The following is a 17622-nucleotide window of genomic DNA, read 5'->3' on the forward strand; positions in this document are numbered from 1 at the left end:
TTTACAGAGAGGAAGGGAGAGGGATAGAGAGTTAGAAACATCGATGAGAGAGAAACATCGATTCAGCTGCCTCCTGCACACTCCCTACTGGGTATGTGCCCACAACCAAGGTACATGCCCTTGACCGGAATCGAACCTGGGACCCTTGAGTCCGCAGGCCGACGCTCTATCCACTGAGCCAAACCGGTTAGGGCTTTTTATTGATTTTCAAGGAGAGGAAAGGAGAGGGAGAGATAGAAGCATCAATGATGAGAGAGAATCATGGATAGGCTGCCTCCTGCACGCCCCACCCTGGGGATCGAGCCTACATACAACCCGGGCATGTGCCCTGACGGGGAATCGAACTGTGACCTCCTGGTTCATAGGTCGACACTCAACCCCTGAGCCACACCAGCCGGGCTGGACAGCACTTTCTAAGAACTCTTACAACAGTTTAACTCTTTCTAGGATATGCTTTATAGAGTTAACTTTAATAAGAATTACACACTGATCTACAGAGTTCACCAAAGACCAACTCTCAGAAAAGAGAGCTCAAAGTGGGGGGAAATGCCCGACGATGACATGGACACCGGCCTACAATCCTGCTTCCCCATAACCTTCTCGTTATGATCACGTGCTTTGCGTGTCACATTGAAATCACGCCAGCCGCCTTCCTGTCCAGGATCCTCCTTGCAGCCTGGAGTGCCCTGAGCTGGGGAAGGATGGGCGGTGGGGGGTGGAGGACGAGGCGGGGAGCTCTGACTCCTGCATTGAGTGCCTCGCTATGCTGTGCATGCGTTCAGGGTCTGGGGTTCGGGGTGGGGGGGGGGGGGCTTGCTGAGGAGTCTGCCTCCTGCTGACCTTCCTGTGGAGTTTCCATCAGCATCATGACTGCTCCGCCCTACACAAACCCTCCTTCTAACCGAGCTCCTAAAAAGACTCGCTGGTCCCTCCGCCTGGCTTAGGTCCCCCCTCCCCTTCCTCAAAGCGGCCAAGGTTCCACATTGCCCAATCCCATTTAGACAAACTTTAGGAAACTCTGCTCTCTGTATTTTATTAACCTCTTTGGCCGCTCGCCCTGTGAACATCGCTAGTGCTCCATCCCCAAAGGACGGAGGCCACCTCCTGCTGGAACAGAGCTGCTAAGGCAGGTCAGGCGGCCCCTGTGGCCCGGGAGCAGGGACCCTCTGCAGCCTGGCTCAGGCACCCTCGGCCGCAGTCACAAAGGGCAGAGCGACCTCCAGACAGCTTCTTCGCCTTAGATTTCATCTCACGGAAAATTCAAGACCAGTATTTGTCTGCTTTTTTACAATTCCCTCCAGAAGGCCAGGTACCTGTCATCATCATGGAAGAACTTATTTCTTTCATTGAAAGTGGGTGTCCCTGGACCGAGCCCAGCGTGAAAATGACCTCGATTGCAGGGCAGGTCCTATTCCTGCTCAACATCAGCAAGTCACCAGGAATGCACCTCGAGGCGGAGCCACTCAGGGAGCGCCTGCCACGTCCGTGTAAGGGACGGTGTGACCACCAGGGTTCAGACGGTCGGAGACCAAGTCACCGCTCCGCGCTCTTCCCGGACCCGGGGTGAACGGGCCACCGGTGTTGGTCACCCACTTGCCACCGGTGGTCCCTAAGTGTTCTGTCGCGTCACAACCATCCACAGCAAGCAGACCAAGTTCATTCCTATTTAAGGCTTCACACCCACTAAGGTAGCAACTCAGGAGTTGTTAACTAGTTCTAATATATGAACCTACCCATCCAACTGATCTCTGAACAGAGTGCGGTCTGTGAATGGAACTGTTTTCCTGACTAAACATTGTTATTCGTGGCCATCTGTTCTGCTTCGGATAAAACAGCACGTTTTATTTGGTGGAGGCAGAGCAGATAGATTACAAAGTCACCATAATCAAACAGTGGTGTCGATTCATTTTTGTTGTTGTTAATCCTCACCCAAGGATTTTTTTTGATTAATAGAGAGAGTGGAAGGGAAGGAGAGAGACAGGGAGAGAAACATCGCTGTGAGCGAGACATTGATTGGTTGCCTCCCGCATGAGCCCTGACCGGGGCTGGGGATCGAGCCTGCAATGGAGGTACGTGCCCTTGACCAGAATCAAACCCGTGACCCTTCAGTCCAAGGGCCGATGCTCTAACCACTGAGCGACTGGCTAGGCTGGGGTTGATTAATTGGATCCTGCTTTTCCCTTCCACGTGTAGGTCACGGAGACCCCCTGGACAGCTACGTAAACACGCAGGGGGCCTCGCTGATCACTTCCACCAGGAAGCAGCTGCCCGCAGGAAGCATCGCCGAATGTGCCGAGAAATGCGAGGAAGAAACCACATTCACTTGCAGGTATTTTTGGTGTCATGGCACCTGGGCAGACATCTTGCTGTTTGGGAGACTCTTATTTTGACATCAGGAACTTTGCTCATGGCCGTGACAAGGACAGGATTTAAGAGGGGTTTCGTGGGATCGGAGTTTGGAATCTGTATTTGCTCCCTGTACCGGAATCCACACGATAGTTTCTTGATACACTTATTAGTGTCCCTTTTAGAAAAATGCCCCCAGAGGACCTTATTTATTTGTACATGTGACGCGAGCAGTTACTATTAAAGCTCTCCTGTGTAACACCGTTATCACTAAGTACTTACTGAGGATCACATGTGTGGAGGTGTTCGGGACCCCAAGAAGCAAAGAAGCATTGAGGGCGTGACCAGCGTCTGAGCGATACAGCACTGTGTGTGCTAGGTCTTTGTATGGGTACACGCTCCAGCCCTGCCTTTTGTGGCTATGGTGTGGTGTAGCCACAGAAACTGGATATAATGCAAATTTAAATTAAAAAAATACAGCCTAGGTGAGGTATCGGTAAGTGATGTAATCAATATGTGCTCTATATTCAGAGGAGAGATCAATTCCTAAGGGTTGATCAGCTGGGCAGGCCTCAGGGAGGAGGTATGAGCTGAGCTGGGCTTTGAAGGGTAAGTGGGAGCTGGGTAAATACTGATGAGGCCTGAGGCCTTCTAGGCAGAGGGCGTGGCCTGGCCTGGCCCCTGGGAGAGGGACCAAGCAGGGACCGAGGGCTCGTGCAGGAGATGGGGCTGGACAGGTAGCTGCGGAGGCTTTGAACGCCAGGTCAAGGGGGGAGAGAATGCAGAGGTCAAGGGGAATCACAGGAGTCATGTAGAGCATTTTGGAAATAAATTCAAGGCCACCAGAATCACTTCTTTCCAACACAAAAGCAAATATTCTGGGACTACATTAAGAACACGAGTGAGGAAAAGTAGAGCGGTCACCACAGAAAGAGACCATGTGGAGGACCAGGAGGGAGACGAGGAGAGAGAGGGAAGCAAGAGCAGCCACCATGCGATCACCATGGCAGCGTCTCAAGGACACTGGGCCACACGGAATGGAAAAGAACAGCTCAGTGCTCCTGGAGCCACCAAGGGACACACTTACCTTTAGTCTCCTACTTCCCAGTGAAAGATGCTCTCCTCCACTGACACCGCCCTTCTGCTGTGTCCGATTCTCTCCCGCAGGTCCTTCCAGTACCACAGCAAAGAGCAGCACTGCGTGGTCATGGGGGACAACAGCAAGTCCGCCCCGGTCCTTCGGAGGAGAGACGTGGTTTTATATGAAAAGAGAAGTGAGCACCATGCTTTCTTTTCCTCCTTCTCCTGCTCATCTACTTCTTCCCCTCCCCGCTCCTGCCCCTCCCCCTCCTTCCCTTCCCCTCCTCCCCCTCCTTCCTGCCCCTCCCCCTCCTCAGGGCTGTAGTTATGGGACCACAGAGTGGAGGCACCATGGGGCAGGGAAAGTGAATTAGGAGTCACTACCTCAGCTTGAGTAGATTATCTTACTTTACCTTTTATGTGTCATTGTTCTTATTTTATTCATTGTTTTGTTAATCCTCACCCGAGGACATTTTTCCATTGCATTTTAGGAAGAGTAGAAGGGAGGAATGAGGGCAGGGAGAGAGAGAGAGAGAGAGAGACACACATCAATTGGTTGCCTTCCATATGCGCCCCAACTGGGGATTGAACTCACAACCTAGGCATGTGCCCTGACCAGGAATCGAACCTGCAACCTTTCTGGTGTCCAGGATGATGCTCCAACCACTGAGCCACCTGGTCGCGGCAGTTTCTCTTTAATTCTTGAGATTCAAGTGCAGATGAGATCTACAATTTACCTGGTGAAGTTACTAGTTTTTACAAATAGTGAGTCAAGGATGAGATACACAGCATTCCCTACTATCCACCAGATTAAAGAAAAGGGGGCCTGGTGGGATGCCCCCTGCAAAACGCTGCCGTGTACACGTCCCTGTAAATGGTTAACCAGAGGGGACCTGGGGTGACCGCCGGCCTGAGTGCGCATCCCTGTGGTTGCCTGTTTTCCAGGCGATGGCAGGAGCCAAAGGTTAGACAAACGCTGGCAGGTACAGACAAACAAGGAGAGGCGAAAGGTCAAAAGTCAGTCCTTCCCGGTGCTTGTCTCTTTACTGTGCAATATCGACCCGGGCTGAATCACCCCCGGCGCTTTTCTGGGAAATGCTGCTGTCACATTTCCATCTGCCGCTTGCCGCCATGGCTGCTGCCACCACTTGGGTCTAAGCCGCCGTCATCACTGGTGGGCCACTGGACGGGCTGGGCGGTGACATCCCTGCTTCAAGGCCTTCGAGCCCCGAGAACAACATCCAAATGCCTCGAGGGCTCCAGGGCCCTGCGTCATTGAAGCCCACCCTGCTGGCTGGGCTCAAACGCTTGTCCCTGCGCCTGCACCATGCGGGGCACAGCCCTGCCGCCCACCCTCTCCGTCCCTCCCCGGCCAGTCCCTTCTCATCTCCCAGGTCTCAGCTCCAGCCCCACCTCCTTTCAAAGAGTCTCCTTGACCTCAGGGCCTCCGAAGCACCTTGTGTTTATACTTAAATATTTTTTTTTTATTGATTTCAGAGAGGAAGGGAGAGGGAGAAAGAGAATAGAAACATCAGTGATGAGAGAGAATCATGGATCGGGTGCCTCCTGCACGCCCCGCATTGGGGCTTGAGCCTGCAGCCAAAGGATGTGCCCTGACCAGGAATCAAACAGTGACCTCCTGGTTCATAGGTTGACACTCAACCACTGAGCCACACTGGCCAGGCACACTTACATTTTAAAATACATACATATATTGCTGCCTCCTACACACCCCACAATGGGGATTGAGCCCACAACCTGGGCATGTGCCCTGACTAGGAATCAAACCTTGACCTCCTGGTTCATAGGTCAACGCTCAACCACTGAGCCACGCCGGCTGGGCGCATGAACACTTTTGATAAGTGTCCTACGTCTACTGTAGGTAGATGTCTCCGTGAAGACCTACTTGCAATCCGTATACAGACCGTTGGGTTAAATGCACTCATCTGCGATAGGTGTGTGAGAAATACTTCCCACAGACAACCAGTCAATTAGCTTTAAAGCTGGTTTACAAGGGGGAATCATGAGCGATGACACAAAGGGATTGAAGACACACGATTCCACGGGCACGTTTTGGGTGGAGGCTCTTTGTCCTGGAACATGGGCCAGCGATAGGGGTGACCTGGCCTGTTTCTGGCATAAATGACTCTCTAAGGCAGCGGTTCTCAACCTGTGGGTCGCGACCCCTTTAGGGGTTGAACGACCCTTTCACAGGGGTCGCCTAAGACCATCGGAAAACACATATATAATTACATATTGTTTTTGTGATTAATCACTATGCTTTAATTATGTTCAATTTGTAACAACGAAATTGGGGGTCGCCACAACATGAGGAACTGTATGAAAGGGTCGCGGCGTTAGGAAGGTTGAGGACCACTGCTCTAAGGGCCTTGTCTACCATAACCAGCTTCCTTCTCTTTGAAGCAGAGCCGGGCCCGGAGCATCCACTCGTCAGTCTGACTGTCGAACACCTCTGTGTAGTTATGATCTCCCCCCCACACGTGTAGTCACCATATGCGTGGGTTGCACTCAGTGGATTTGATAGCAATTTTGAAAACAATTCAACTCTCTCAAGTCCTTCCAAGCATTCAGCTTCGTTAAAGAGAAGCCTTTTTTTTTCTCGTTCATTTCTCAGTTTAGAAGATTGTAATGACTATGTGTGGTGCCAGGCCAGTTTAGATAACCTTTGATCCAATACAGCTGCATTAAAAATTTTGACAATAAAGAATTGGACTCTTGGTAAGCATATAACCCAACTGGTGGGACCGGAAGTGGGCAGATACACTGGAAAGTGGCCTGCCAGCCACGGGTGCCCACCCTGAGCCACGAGGGACACGGGTGGGCACCTGGCGGTGTGCTTAACAACAGGATGGAGCCCTGCCCTGTGAGTCGGGGAGGTGGTGGCCGGTGGTAACCCTTTAAAGTAGACCCCGCTTTCTAACCCTGTTTGACACTTTTCATATTTAAACTACCGGAGCCTCAGAAAAGTCAGGGCGCATGGATCTCTCCTGGCCCCTGAAAAGCGCACTGCCCACCCTGCCCGGAAGCCCTCTTCCCATCCCCTTCACGCGCTCACACGCTGTTTATTGTCTGTCACACCTGTCACCAAGGGCTGCGTCCTTGATCGCTTTCTGTTGCGGCACCCTGACTCCACTGTTCCCCACTCCGTGTGCCCCCAGCACCCAGCATGGCGCCTGGCACACAGAGGGGCTGTCGCTCTGAATAAACCTATGGAAGCGCCAAACAGCTTTGCTAGCTGCACCTCTCCCAGAGCCATGAAAGGTGACCTTGGGTGGCAGGACCACCGTGTCCTTTCGCTGCACGAGACGCAGGGCTCGGCGTGACCTCCCTTGCGAAGGGACTGACGGCTCTGTGGTCTTCTCAGTCTATCTTTCAGAGTGCAAGACCGGGAACGGAAGGCGCTACCGGGGGACGGTGTCCAAGACGAAAAACGGGGTTGCCTGTCAGAAGTGGAGTGACCGCTCTCCACACATCCCCAGGTAAGGCTGTCTCTCTCCGCTGTGCCCACCTGCTGCACTCAGAATGACCGCGTCCCCTCCAAGCCCCCAGGATAGGTGCCCGCACAGGCACAGAGGACCTCGCTGATGCTGAGGCAGATGGTACCATTAGTTACAGCCTCCCGCAGGGCATGCTTGTGCCCCATACGCTCCGCACACATGCTTTTCTGGAAGCCCTAGCTCACAGGAGGATGCCTGGTAAGAACAGAACCACCGAACCACAGGTTCTAGGCTGAGTCTGAGAGACCAGAGATGGCCACCTTTAGGATGCAATTAGCTGAAAGCTAACGTATCAAATTAGAACTCTCACCTCAACATTGTGGAGTGAAAGAGGAAATGAAATATGAGCGAGCAATGGATTCTCCCGCAAGTCGCCTATTTCTTTTAGTGTCATTCTCACCGTACGTTTCCCAGGGAACATCAGGCGGCACTAAGTTCTTGGTGACAAAGCTCATCCAGCCGGAGCTGGTGTCTATGGCCCCACCCACTTCCCAACAAATTGCCTTGACTGCCTCCCGTGAGATGGGCAGACCTCATATTCCTGGGACATGAAGGCTTATAGGGGTAAAGCAATGAAACCAAATGGCTAAGTCAGGGGTGGGCAAACTTTTTGACTCGAGGGCCACAATGGGTTCTTAAACTGGCCCGGAGGGCCGGAACAAAAGCATGGATGGAGTGTCTGTGTGAACTAATATAAACTCAAAGTAAACATCATTACATAAAAGGGTACGGTCTTTTTTTTTTTTAGTTTTATTCATTTCAAACGGGCCGGATCTGGCCCGCGGGCCGTAGTTTGCCCACGGCTGGGCTAAGTCATAGGCTGTCAGGGGCCTTGGAGATAGTCTAGGCCAAGCATGTCAAACTCAAAGGCTAACACGGGCCAAATAAACGAGGCTTAAGTTTATGTGGGCCGCAAAAAACACAAGCTTCAATTTTCATAGAAATGTAGGTTTCTTTCAAAAAGTATGGTATACAATAGAACAAGAGCAATGATAAAATTAATGTTTTCTTACATACCGTTATATTGGCTGGGCCACATGCGGCCCGCGGGCCACACGCCTCGTTTATTGGGCCCGTGTTCGCCTTTGTGTTTGACATGCTTGGTCTAGGCCAGTGGTCTGCAAACTGCAGCTCACGAGTCACATGCGGCTCTTTGACCCCTTGAGTGTGGCTCTTCCACAAAATACCAACTTCTGTGCATAGGCCACGAAGTTTCAATCGCACTGTACATGCGTGCCCACACATGGTATTTTGTGGAAGAGCCACACTCAAGGGGCCAAAGAGCCGCATGTGGCTTGAGAGCCGCAGTTTGCCGCCCACTGGTCTAGGCCATCTCTCCTCTGGTAGATGAGGAGACTGAGGCTCGGTCTACCAAAAGCAGGCACGTAGGAGAGTCCAAAACAAAGCCTGACTTTTAGACCCCACGTCTTGGGCTTTTGATCTAACTTGTTATCTCCACACGGCAACTCATCTCGAGTTGAAAGTTGGCTCAACTCTCCGACCCCACACTCCCCCTAAATCTGGCTGCATTTCAGAGAGAACTCGGCCTGGGGGGTCTGATGGATCTGACTTAACTCTCGAGATGCTACTTATTAACAGTTCCAACTGAGGCAAGATCTGTTTGGTTTTCACTGCTGCGTCTCAGTCTCATCTGTCAATAGGGCCAACGTCACCGTCCTGGTGGGGTTTTCATTAAGGCTCCACGAGAGGACGTAGACAGGCTTGAGGCCTTGCTCCCGCCACCTGTGCATAGAAACAGTGTGGTCCTCCTTCTGAGACGTGACTGTGCAAGTAGGAATAACGGGAATGTTAGCGCCTGGGCGGAAACAGCCCAGCAACAGAGACGGTGGCAATCGGACACCACAAACCCTTGGGCTCTGGGGTGGCAGGACCTTGACCTCCGGATGGGAACCGGAGGCTCCTCAGTCTGCGTGGCTGGTCGCGTGCTGACGTTTAGGACACAATCAGAGTGATTCCTTCCCGTCCCGCCCAGGTTCTCACCCACGACCCACCCGTTGGAGGGGCTGGAGGAAAACTACTGCCGGAACCCCGACAACGACGAGAAGGGGCCCTGGTGTTATACCACTGACCCGGCCACCAGATTCGACTACTGCACCATCCCTGAATGTGAAGGTCAGGAGCTGCCCTAGACACCCTCCCGTTTGCCTTCCCCGCACGGCCATTGCTGCAAAGCGATTCCCCACCGGGAGAGTGTGACCCATCACTTAGCGCCGAGTTTGACACCATCGAGTCATGCATGAACTTCATGGGAAGGGTCAACATTTGCTCAGACCCCCTAGTATTGACCTGAATTATTTTTATTAAAATGTTCCTTCAATGTGTACAAATATTTTAAAAAACAAAACTAGATGTAAACTCTAGACACAAACTTCCTATGCTTACAGCTCAGCACCCAATAGAAAGACAAAAACCGATTTGGGGGAATATAGTTGGCATAAACCCGCAAAATCAATACAATTCAAAGAAACAATAGTAACGTGGAGACTTTGCTGTTGCACTGAAGCTAAGCCAAGAACCAGTTTTTAAACCAGCGAATCGTTATTTTAATGAACCAACCAGTTGGATAGCACATCCCAGCAGTCAATGCTAAAAATTACAAACGTCCTACTGAAAAAAAGTTCTTCATTTCACATTTCCTGCTCCACTGAGTGGGGCGAGGGGGGTGGGGGACGGGGGATTTGTGCAGCCACCTGGCGGTGTTCTCACCCGTGACGGCTCAGGTCCCTATCACTCTACCCACCTCCACTCTGGGGACTCTTTACTTGTACACAGTGTTATGAGGTCATTTGTCCCTTAGTTGACATGAACACATCATTTTTGTATCAAGTCTGACTCTTTTTTCCTTATTACTCCATAAAACTTAAAGTCACATTGACCCTGCTGGGCCATGTCATTTCAAGAATTCTAAATCAAAGCTCCTGTTTTTAAATAATGTGAGAAAGCGGAGGTCAGCCAGGCGTGCTTCTCACTCGTACAGAAAGAGAGCTGCTGGGGCTGGAGGGGAGCACTGCCCCCAGCGAGTCAGGAGCACGACAGACCCCAGCGCTCGGATCCTGGGAGGATGCCGTCACCCAGCGATCGGATAAAACACAGACGCGTTTAAAGATCCTCCTGGAAACGGAGACACCATTTTTAAAAGTCCCAGCAGAGAACTGACAGGCTCCAAGAATCTGTGTCCCCTCCCCACCCAAGGGCCACTGCATCCCCGCTCGAGGACATGCCTTCATGGAATTTCTGAAATTGGTCGTGACTACAATAGTCGAGGGGGTCTTGACCAAAATATGCTCATTTTACCATTTGAAAGAAAGAGTGGCATTTTAGGTTGTATTAGGAAATTGAGTCTTTGGTGCCAATTTTATTACCAAGTGACTATCGGATAGCACAGGAACAAGGGGCTAGTGACTGTGGGACAGCATGTATGGGCAGGGGTTAGTGACTGTGGGACAGCACATATGGGCAGGGGTTAGTGACCATGGGACAGCACGTATGAGCAGGGGTTAGTGACTGTGGGACAGCACGTATGAGCAGGGGCTAGTGACCGTGGGACAGCACGTATGGGCAGGGGGCGAGCGGTGTTCAAGGCGTTCCTGGTGGGGCTCTGGTTCTCACTTCTCCTTCTTCCTTGCCCGCCGCCCAGAGGAGTGCATGCACTGCAGCGGGGAAAACTACGAGGGCACGATCTCCAGGACCAAGTCAGGACTCGAGTGCCAGGCCTGGGACTCGCAGACACCGCACGCGCACGGCTACATCCCCGCCAAGTAAGTCCCAGAGTGCTTACTGCTGCTGAGGTGTTTTCATGTCCTTCGAGCAGCGAACGAACCTGACGTTTCCGCGTCTCCCTTTGCCTCTCCCCACGCGCCTGCAGAGCAGCTCCCGCTCTGGGGGGTGCAGGGAGCAGAGGCCCACGGCTGTCAGACGCGCAGGGTCTCAGGCCCTCGGCCGAGTCTCTGCCGGGACCGGTCCTGGCCGATGCGTGAGCGCATGGAGAGCTGAGAAGCCCAGATCCGCTGGCTGGGGTGTCCCCTGCTCTCCCCTCTCCTCCCCACTCCCCGCCTCTCCTTCACTCCAGTGAAACTCCAGGCTCGCTGACCCATGACCTGAGGATGGGGGTGATGAGCCCTCAGTGTGTTCCTCTCAGTGCACTGTTTCCGGGGCAAGGATCCTAACTTTCACTAGACTCCCCAAGGGGCCAGGGATGTGCAACAGGAAGGGAGTCCCTGGCCTAGCAATCCTCCCCCACTTCCCACGGATTGTTCCGGAAACACCCCCTTCCGTAGCTGCTTCTGATCTTTCTCTTCATTCCATGATGATGGTGGGACCTACCGTGACTTAAGAAAACTTAGAAAAAATGAGACTGAGCCCCCGAGTTCCCTGTGGGAAACAGCTCCAGGGAACCGTTGTGCCTCCCATTCCAAACGGTTCGCGTCCAGGAAATAGAAGAAGATTCCCGAAGCCACTGCTGTTGGCTCAGTCGACCCTGACCTAGCACCGGGAGCCTCAGACAGGGACGTGAGCCAAGCCAGAGGGCCCAGGCACGGCTCGCCTCGGGGTCTCAGCCCAGGGCCCACTGAGGGCTCCCTGCCTGCACCTGGGGCCAAGTGCTCACAGGAACACAACGCGCCTCTTTCCGCTGCTATAAGCTCAAAGGCTAGCGGGACCCCAGCCTGGCAGACCAGCGGGTCGGCTCTTCAAGCTCTGAAGATGGCAGCTAGCAAGTTCCTTGTGTTTTAAAAATTGCTCTTATTTGAAACTGCATAACTGGAGTTTGCTGACATCAGCTTTCCAGGCGGCCCACATGCTAACGTCACTAATCCTGTCCTGTGGCTTACACACGTGTAAACCGCCGGGAAAGTAGTCCTCCGACCCCCGAGCGCATCTTCCTCATGAGACCGCCATCTCTTCGAGGTCGGCCTTCTCCCTGTCGCCTCCCAGGGTGCTTGGCTGTGCCTGCAGGTGCTCCCTACCTGCTCATTTAAAGTGATTCTTAGCTGGACATGTTCCATGCTATTTTTCATTTTATTTTTAAAAACATGGAATGCTCCACGAATTTGCGTGTCATCCCTGCCCAGGGCCCAGGCTGATCTCTGGATCGCTCCGGTTTTAATATGTGCTGCTGGAGCAAGCGCTGTTCCGTGCCATTAAATTCCTCCTCGCCCATTCAGATTCCCAAGCAAGAACCTGAAGATGAATTACTGCCGTAACCCTGATGGGGAGCCCAGCCCCTGGTGTTTCACCACGAACCCCAACAAACGCTGGGAACTCTGTGACATCCCGCGCTGCAGTGAGTATGGCCCCACCCCGTCCGCGGACCCTCAGCCGTTCTGCCCTGGGAACCAAGAAAAAAGCAGGGCCCCATGATGCTGTGGGGTTTGACTGCCCTTGTCAAACGGTCTCCTGGCTCCTCCAGGGAACTGTCTGAGCATCCATTGCTCACGGGTTCTGTGGGTTTTTCCTGTCAAAGACAGGCATGTGGGCTCCGGAAGGCAGCTCTGTGGCCTTTGAGGGGACATCAGACCTTGGGCCCTGTCCACGCCTCTCATTCGCACCCAGAGTTCTCTCTGGCTGCTGCTCTGTAACAAGCGTTGCCCCTGAGGTCCGTTTCAGAAGGGCCACCTGGGAGTGGGCAGTGGGAGAGGGGAGCCCAGGGTGGAGGGTGAACCTGCTCGCTTAGCAGGAAAGACCCGGAAGAAACACTTTTGTGAGCCTTTCCCTCGATGAGAATGGGAAGAAGGGACTGGAGGTTCAGACAAGGGTGGCCATCGGGAGTTAGGAGGGCTCGCAGCCGGGGGGCTTCCGCCCTTGGGCCTGGCAGCCTTCCATCCGGCGGGCACGGAGTCCCCCGGGCACTCCCCTTCTTCCTGATGTCGCTCTCTCTTTTTGTCATCTTTTTTTTTCTTCTTCTCTCAAGAATTTTGTGATTCTGGAAGCCCACGCTCTTCCTTGGAGACACATTTTGGCTTCTTTCCATGGCCTCTCTCTCGGCCTCATGGGATGTTGGGCGGCATCTAGCTGTGTTCACTCGGGGAATCATTTATTCTTCGCAAAGGAGGTTGGGTCGCTGGTGTCTGTGGAGATCTGGGGTGAGGGTGGCATGTCGATCCCTACATGTATGACAAACTGAGAGAGAAAACAGAGAGCAGCACGCACTCCGAGGGCCTTATTCCTGGAGGCGTTCCTCGTGAGGTGGTCTCGTAGGCATGACTCTACCAAGTCAACTTCTTCTAAAAATGATAAACCACGTTCCAGTTCCAAAGAGGGGGAGCAGCCAGCAGCCAGACTGACGCTCCCAGATCCAACCCCCCACCCAGCCCTGCCGCCTGTGCCTTCCCCATTTCAGAACCACTCACAGCCATTTACTGTCCCTATTCAAGCAACCCCCCCGCCGTCCTCCGGCCCCACACACCAGTGTCTGAAGGGCAGAGGGGAAAGCTACGTCGGGAAGGTGGCCGTCACTCTCTCCGGGCACACGTGTCAGCGCTGGAGTGAGCAGACCCCTCACAAGCACAACAGGACCCCGGAAAACTTCCCCTGCAAGTAAGTCTGCCCCGGCTCCGTCCCCGCGGCCAAGCCAGGTGTGAAAGCCCACTGACCTGGCTCGAGCTTAAGCCACTCCAGGTGAAGTCCCTGCACTGACCACGGGCCAGTGCTGTGCACGGGGATGGTGAGTCAGCCCTGGCTCCTGTGACGCTGGTTCTCTGCTCCAGCAGCGGATGCTGTTAGAAATGCCAGATCCTGGGCCCTCCCCCAGGTCCGCTCAGTCAGATCGCAGAGCAGCGGGTGTGGAGAACACGGAAATCCCAGGGCTACGCTGGAGAGACTTGTTGTTGTTGCTAATCCGCACCAGAGGGTATTCTTCCCATTGATTTAAGAGAGAGTAAAAGGGAGGGGGGAGGAAGAGAGGGAGAGAGAGAGAGAGATCAATGTGAGAGAGACACATCGATTGGTTGCCTCCCGCACACACCCAGACCGAGGCCAGGGATTGAACCTGAAACCCATGTACATGACCTTGACCAGGAATTGAACCTGCGACCCTCTGGTCCAGGGGCCAATGGTCTAACCCAGCCGTGGGCAAACTACGGCCCGCGGGCTGGATCCGGCACATTTGAAATGAATAAAACTAAAAAAAAAAAGACCGTACCCTTTTAGGTAATGATGTTTACTTTGAATTTATATTAGTTCACACAAACACTCCATCCATGCTTTTGTTCCGGCCCTCCGGTCCAGTTTAAGAACCCATTGTGGCCCTCGAGTCAAAAAGTTTGCCCACCCCTGGTCTAACCTCTGAGCCACACCGGCCAGGGCTGGATATGCTGTTTGAGGCAGGAACACTGTGGGAAATCCCCATGTGCTTTAGCATCCAGCACCATGCCCAACACACAGCAGAGCTATTTTGCTTGGTGATCCCCAGTCGAGGAATACGTTTTAACCATTGACCCCAGAGAGGCGTTGGCACCGTAATTCTCTGGGGTCCTAAAGAGCCCCGCCTCCGCTCACGTGCCCACCTCCCCTTCAGGAGGATTAGCTGGCCGAGCGTCCAATATCCCTGTTAACCAGCCTGTGCGCTCCTTGTCACGTCACGGAGCCCGTGTGGAGGGCGGAACTCACACCGTGTCTTTTCCAGAAACCTGGAGGAAAACTACTGCCGTAACCCCGATGGAGAGTCGACTCCGTGGTGTTTTACGACCAACAGCGACGTGCGGTGGGAGCACTGCAAGATCCCGTCCTGCGAGTCCTCCCAGCAGTCCCCGGAGCAGGCGGAGGCCACAGGTAGCGGAGGGGCTGAGCGCGGAGGCCGGCCTGTGGGTCCCCGCTCCCGCGCTTTGTCGAGGGTTGCATTCTGCTCTGCTCAGAAAACGTGCTCCCGGGTGTCACTTACGTTAAACCTGTGGAGGCAGTTTCCTGGTGGGAGGAGGGCCTTCTTGGTGAACGTGTCCTGTGCTCTTAAGAAGGAGGAGGCTTCCGCTGTTGGCGGGGAGGGTTCCATAAAGGCAGCAGGTCAAGTTGATTAGCACTGCTTCGCACTTCTCAGTCCTCACTGATCTTCTTCTTTAAAAAAAAAAAAAAAATATATATATATATATATATATATATTTTTTTTAATATATATTTTTATTGATTTCAGAGAGGAAGGGAGAGGGAGAGATAGAAACATCATAATGAGAGAGAATCATGCATCAGCTGCCTCCTGCACACCCCCTACTGGGGATCGAGCCCGCAACCCGGGCATGTGCCATGACCAGGAATCGAACCATGACCTCCTGGCTCATAGGTTGATGCTCAACCACTGAGCCAAGCCAGCCGGGCTTCCCCAAGTTTTACATTAAATATTTACCTAAAAACCGAGGTCGTTAAAATTCTGGAATGTTACGGATCTGCTGTTTCCTTTGCGTGCCCATCTGCCCGCTGACCAGGAGCAGTGTGAACGCACATACAGAGGCTCCTGTTCTGGGACCGTCACTGCTTCACACATTTCTCCGTCCTGGTCATTATTCACTGACTTCTTCCATTTCCTTTTCAGTCCCACCCGAGCAGACCCCTGTGGTTCAGGAGTGCTACCATGGCAATGGGCAGAGCTACCGCGGCACCTCCTCCACCACCATCACGGGGCGCAAATGCCAGTCCTGGTCGTCCATGACCCCGCACCGGCACTCGAAGACCCCAGACAAAATCCCCAACGCGTACGTCTTTGCTTTTTAACCGTCAGAGGAGCCGCGGCTCACTTGGGCTGGTTAGAAGGGACTGGTTTACGCTAACTTCTTAGACCCGAACTTCTCTCGGCTCCAGAATGTGAGTGAGGCACAGTATCTCCGGTGCCTTGTTTTTGAGCAAAAATTCCCCAAGAAGAGAAGTTGGAGGAGGGCTGTCTTTCCTGAGCAGTTTTGTGGAAGCCAAGGGCTTGGGACGTATGGAGGGGTCACGGTCACACGAGCGGAAAGTTCCGGAAGACACATGACCTGATGATTAGCAACAGAACCACCCACAACACCTGCTGACACCAAGGCCGCCGTTCAGCTGTGGCATTGGGTCATAGCCCCTGACATGACGTCTGTGAGGGCCCCTGGGTGGCGGTGTCTACAGCCTGACCTGTTCAGACCCATCGGGGCCCGAGAGTTATGGTCTGAGGGGACCTGAGGTGCCAGGACACAGAGAGGGAAAGCAGGAAGGCAGATGAGTCAGGGCGTAGACAGGTGCTGACCGAAGACCAGGGCTGAGCAGACAGCCTTTTTGCCACAAATGGATAAGCCTTTGAACACCTCCAACTGCTCAGCCACCTCTGGCTGGCTTCCTCGAATCGTGGGCCCCAGCCACGTGTCTGAGGTATCTACAGGCATGGCCTCGGATTCCCACATTGCCTCATTGTTTCCGGCAGCCCCAGGTCATGGGTCTAGGCTGGAGAGGGGAGTCCACAGCTGAGAATCCCGCGAGGCTAGGGCAGTGTTCTGGGGAGGCCCTGGGGGACCGAACCACCAGAGTCCCAGGTTCCTCACCTGCTGTTTCTTACCCAGCATTTCCGGACTCCTCCGTAAGCCCTCAGCTCCCTCCGCTCCCTCAGGTCCCTGGTCTACCCAGATGTCTCCCTTTGCCCCTCTGTCCCGCAGTTCTTCAGCCTCATCGCGTTCCCCGGCCCTGTGTGGCTGCAGTGAGGGAGGTGGGACAGGTGGGGGGAGTGAGGACAGTGGGGGTTCCTCCCATCCCCCCAGAACACACCCCGTGGGGCCTGGGAGCTAGTTTCCAGAAGTCCCTCCAGCCCGGAACCCGCTCGATCCACCAGATGGAGTATTTGCAGTTACACTGTGCTCATGGCTTCCCACTGGGAATGCGCAGCATTTAACCACAGCAGGAGTGAACGGACTGGGAAGCTGCCGGGCGTGCCATCGTCTTCGCTGTCATTTCTTCCTCAGGGAGATACATTCAGTTCCAGCTTTCACAGCCCGATGTGGTCATATACAGAGACACAGACACAGATACAGAAGCATGTGTGTGTGCATAGAAAAAAAATCTAAAACACACACTTCAAAATCCATGTTGGTTATCCCTGGGAAACATAGTTAACATTCCCAGGGGAAGGAGACATTCTGATACTTTCTTTACACATTTATATGACATCTTAGCTTTTACATAGAGCATATATTAATTTGTATTTGTTAAATAAAAATTGTGATCTACTAGAGGCTTGGTGCACGCATTCGTGCACCGGTGGGGTCCCTCGGCCTGGCCTGCGGGGAACGGGCCGAAACTGGCAGTCCAACATCCCCCGAGGGATCCGGAGTGTGAGAGGGTGCAGGCCAGGCCGAGGGACCCCACCGGTACATGAATCCGTGCACTGGGCCTCTAGTATGCATATAAGATCTTTGGTTAATCTCTTTCTGCCCTCCTGCTCTCCCCCCTTCCCTCTGAGATTCACCATTCTGTTCCAAGTTTCCATGCCTATGCATTGAACGTCTGCCCACTGGTGGTCAGTGCACATCATAGCTACTGGTCGGTTGGCCAGTTGCTTAGGCTTTTATATATATAGATTTAAAAGTTGTTTTTGACATTGAGGACCTGTGCTTGTGGCACTGTAATAATTAGCGCCTTTCATAACTTTGGTGGAAATATTGCAAAGTCACTTAAGACTTTGTTAAGGCTCTCTCTCTCTCTCTCTCTCTCGCTCCCC

At 53.3% G+C, this 17622-nt stretch overlaps 1 protein-coding gene and 1 pseudogene across 1 annotated transcript in view; one reads left to right on the forward strand and one right to left on the reverse strand.

The window, feature by feature from the left end:
* The window catches only part of PLG (plasminogen), a 38142-nt gene that overhangs the window by 2329 nt on the left and 18191 nt on the right, over positions 1–17622 (forward strand). Inside the window, exons 2-10 of the mRNA XM_070417380.1 lie at positions 2194–2329; positions 3514–3620; positions 6812–6926; positions 8938–9077; positions 10603–10723; positions 12128–12246; positions 13337–13499; positions 14587–14732; positions 15484–15643. Coding sequence (XP_070273481.1) covers positions 2194–2329; positions 3514–3620; positions 6812–6926; positions 8938–9077; positions 10603–10723; positions 12128–12246; positions 13337–13499; positions 14587–14732; positions 15484–15643 — 1207 coding nt within the window. The remainder of the gene's footprint in view (positions 1–2193; positions 2330–3513; positions 3621–6811; positions 6927–8937; positions 9078–10602; positions 10724–12127; positions 12247–13336; positions 13500–14586; positions 14733–15483; positions 15644–17622) is intronic.
* Positions 11990–12089, reverse strand: LOC139013333 (U6 spliceosomal RNA; annotated as a pseudogene).

This window comes from Myotis yumanensis, unplaced genomic scaffold, assembly GCF_028538775.1.
Source record: "Myotis yumanensis isolate MYYU_CA2020_CCGP unplaced genomic scaffold, mMyoYum1.0.hap1 SCAF_6, whole genome shotgun sequence".
In the NCBI taxonomy this organism is placed as follows: Eukaryota; Metazoa; Chordata; class Mammalia; order Chiroptera; family Vespertilionidae; genus Myotis; species Myotis yumanensis.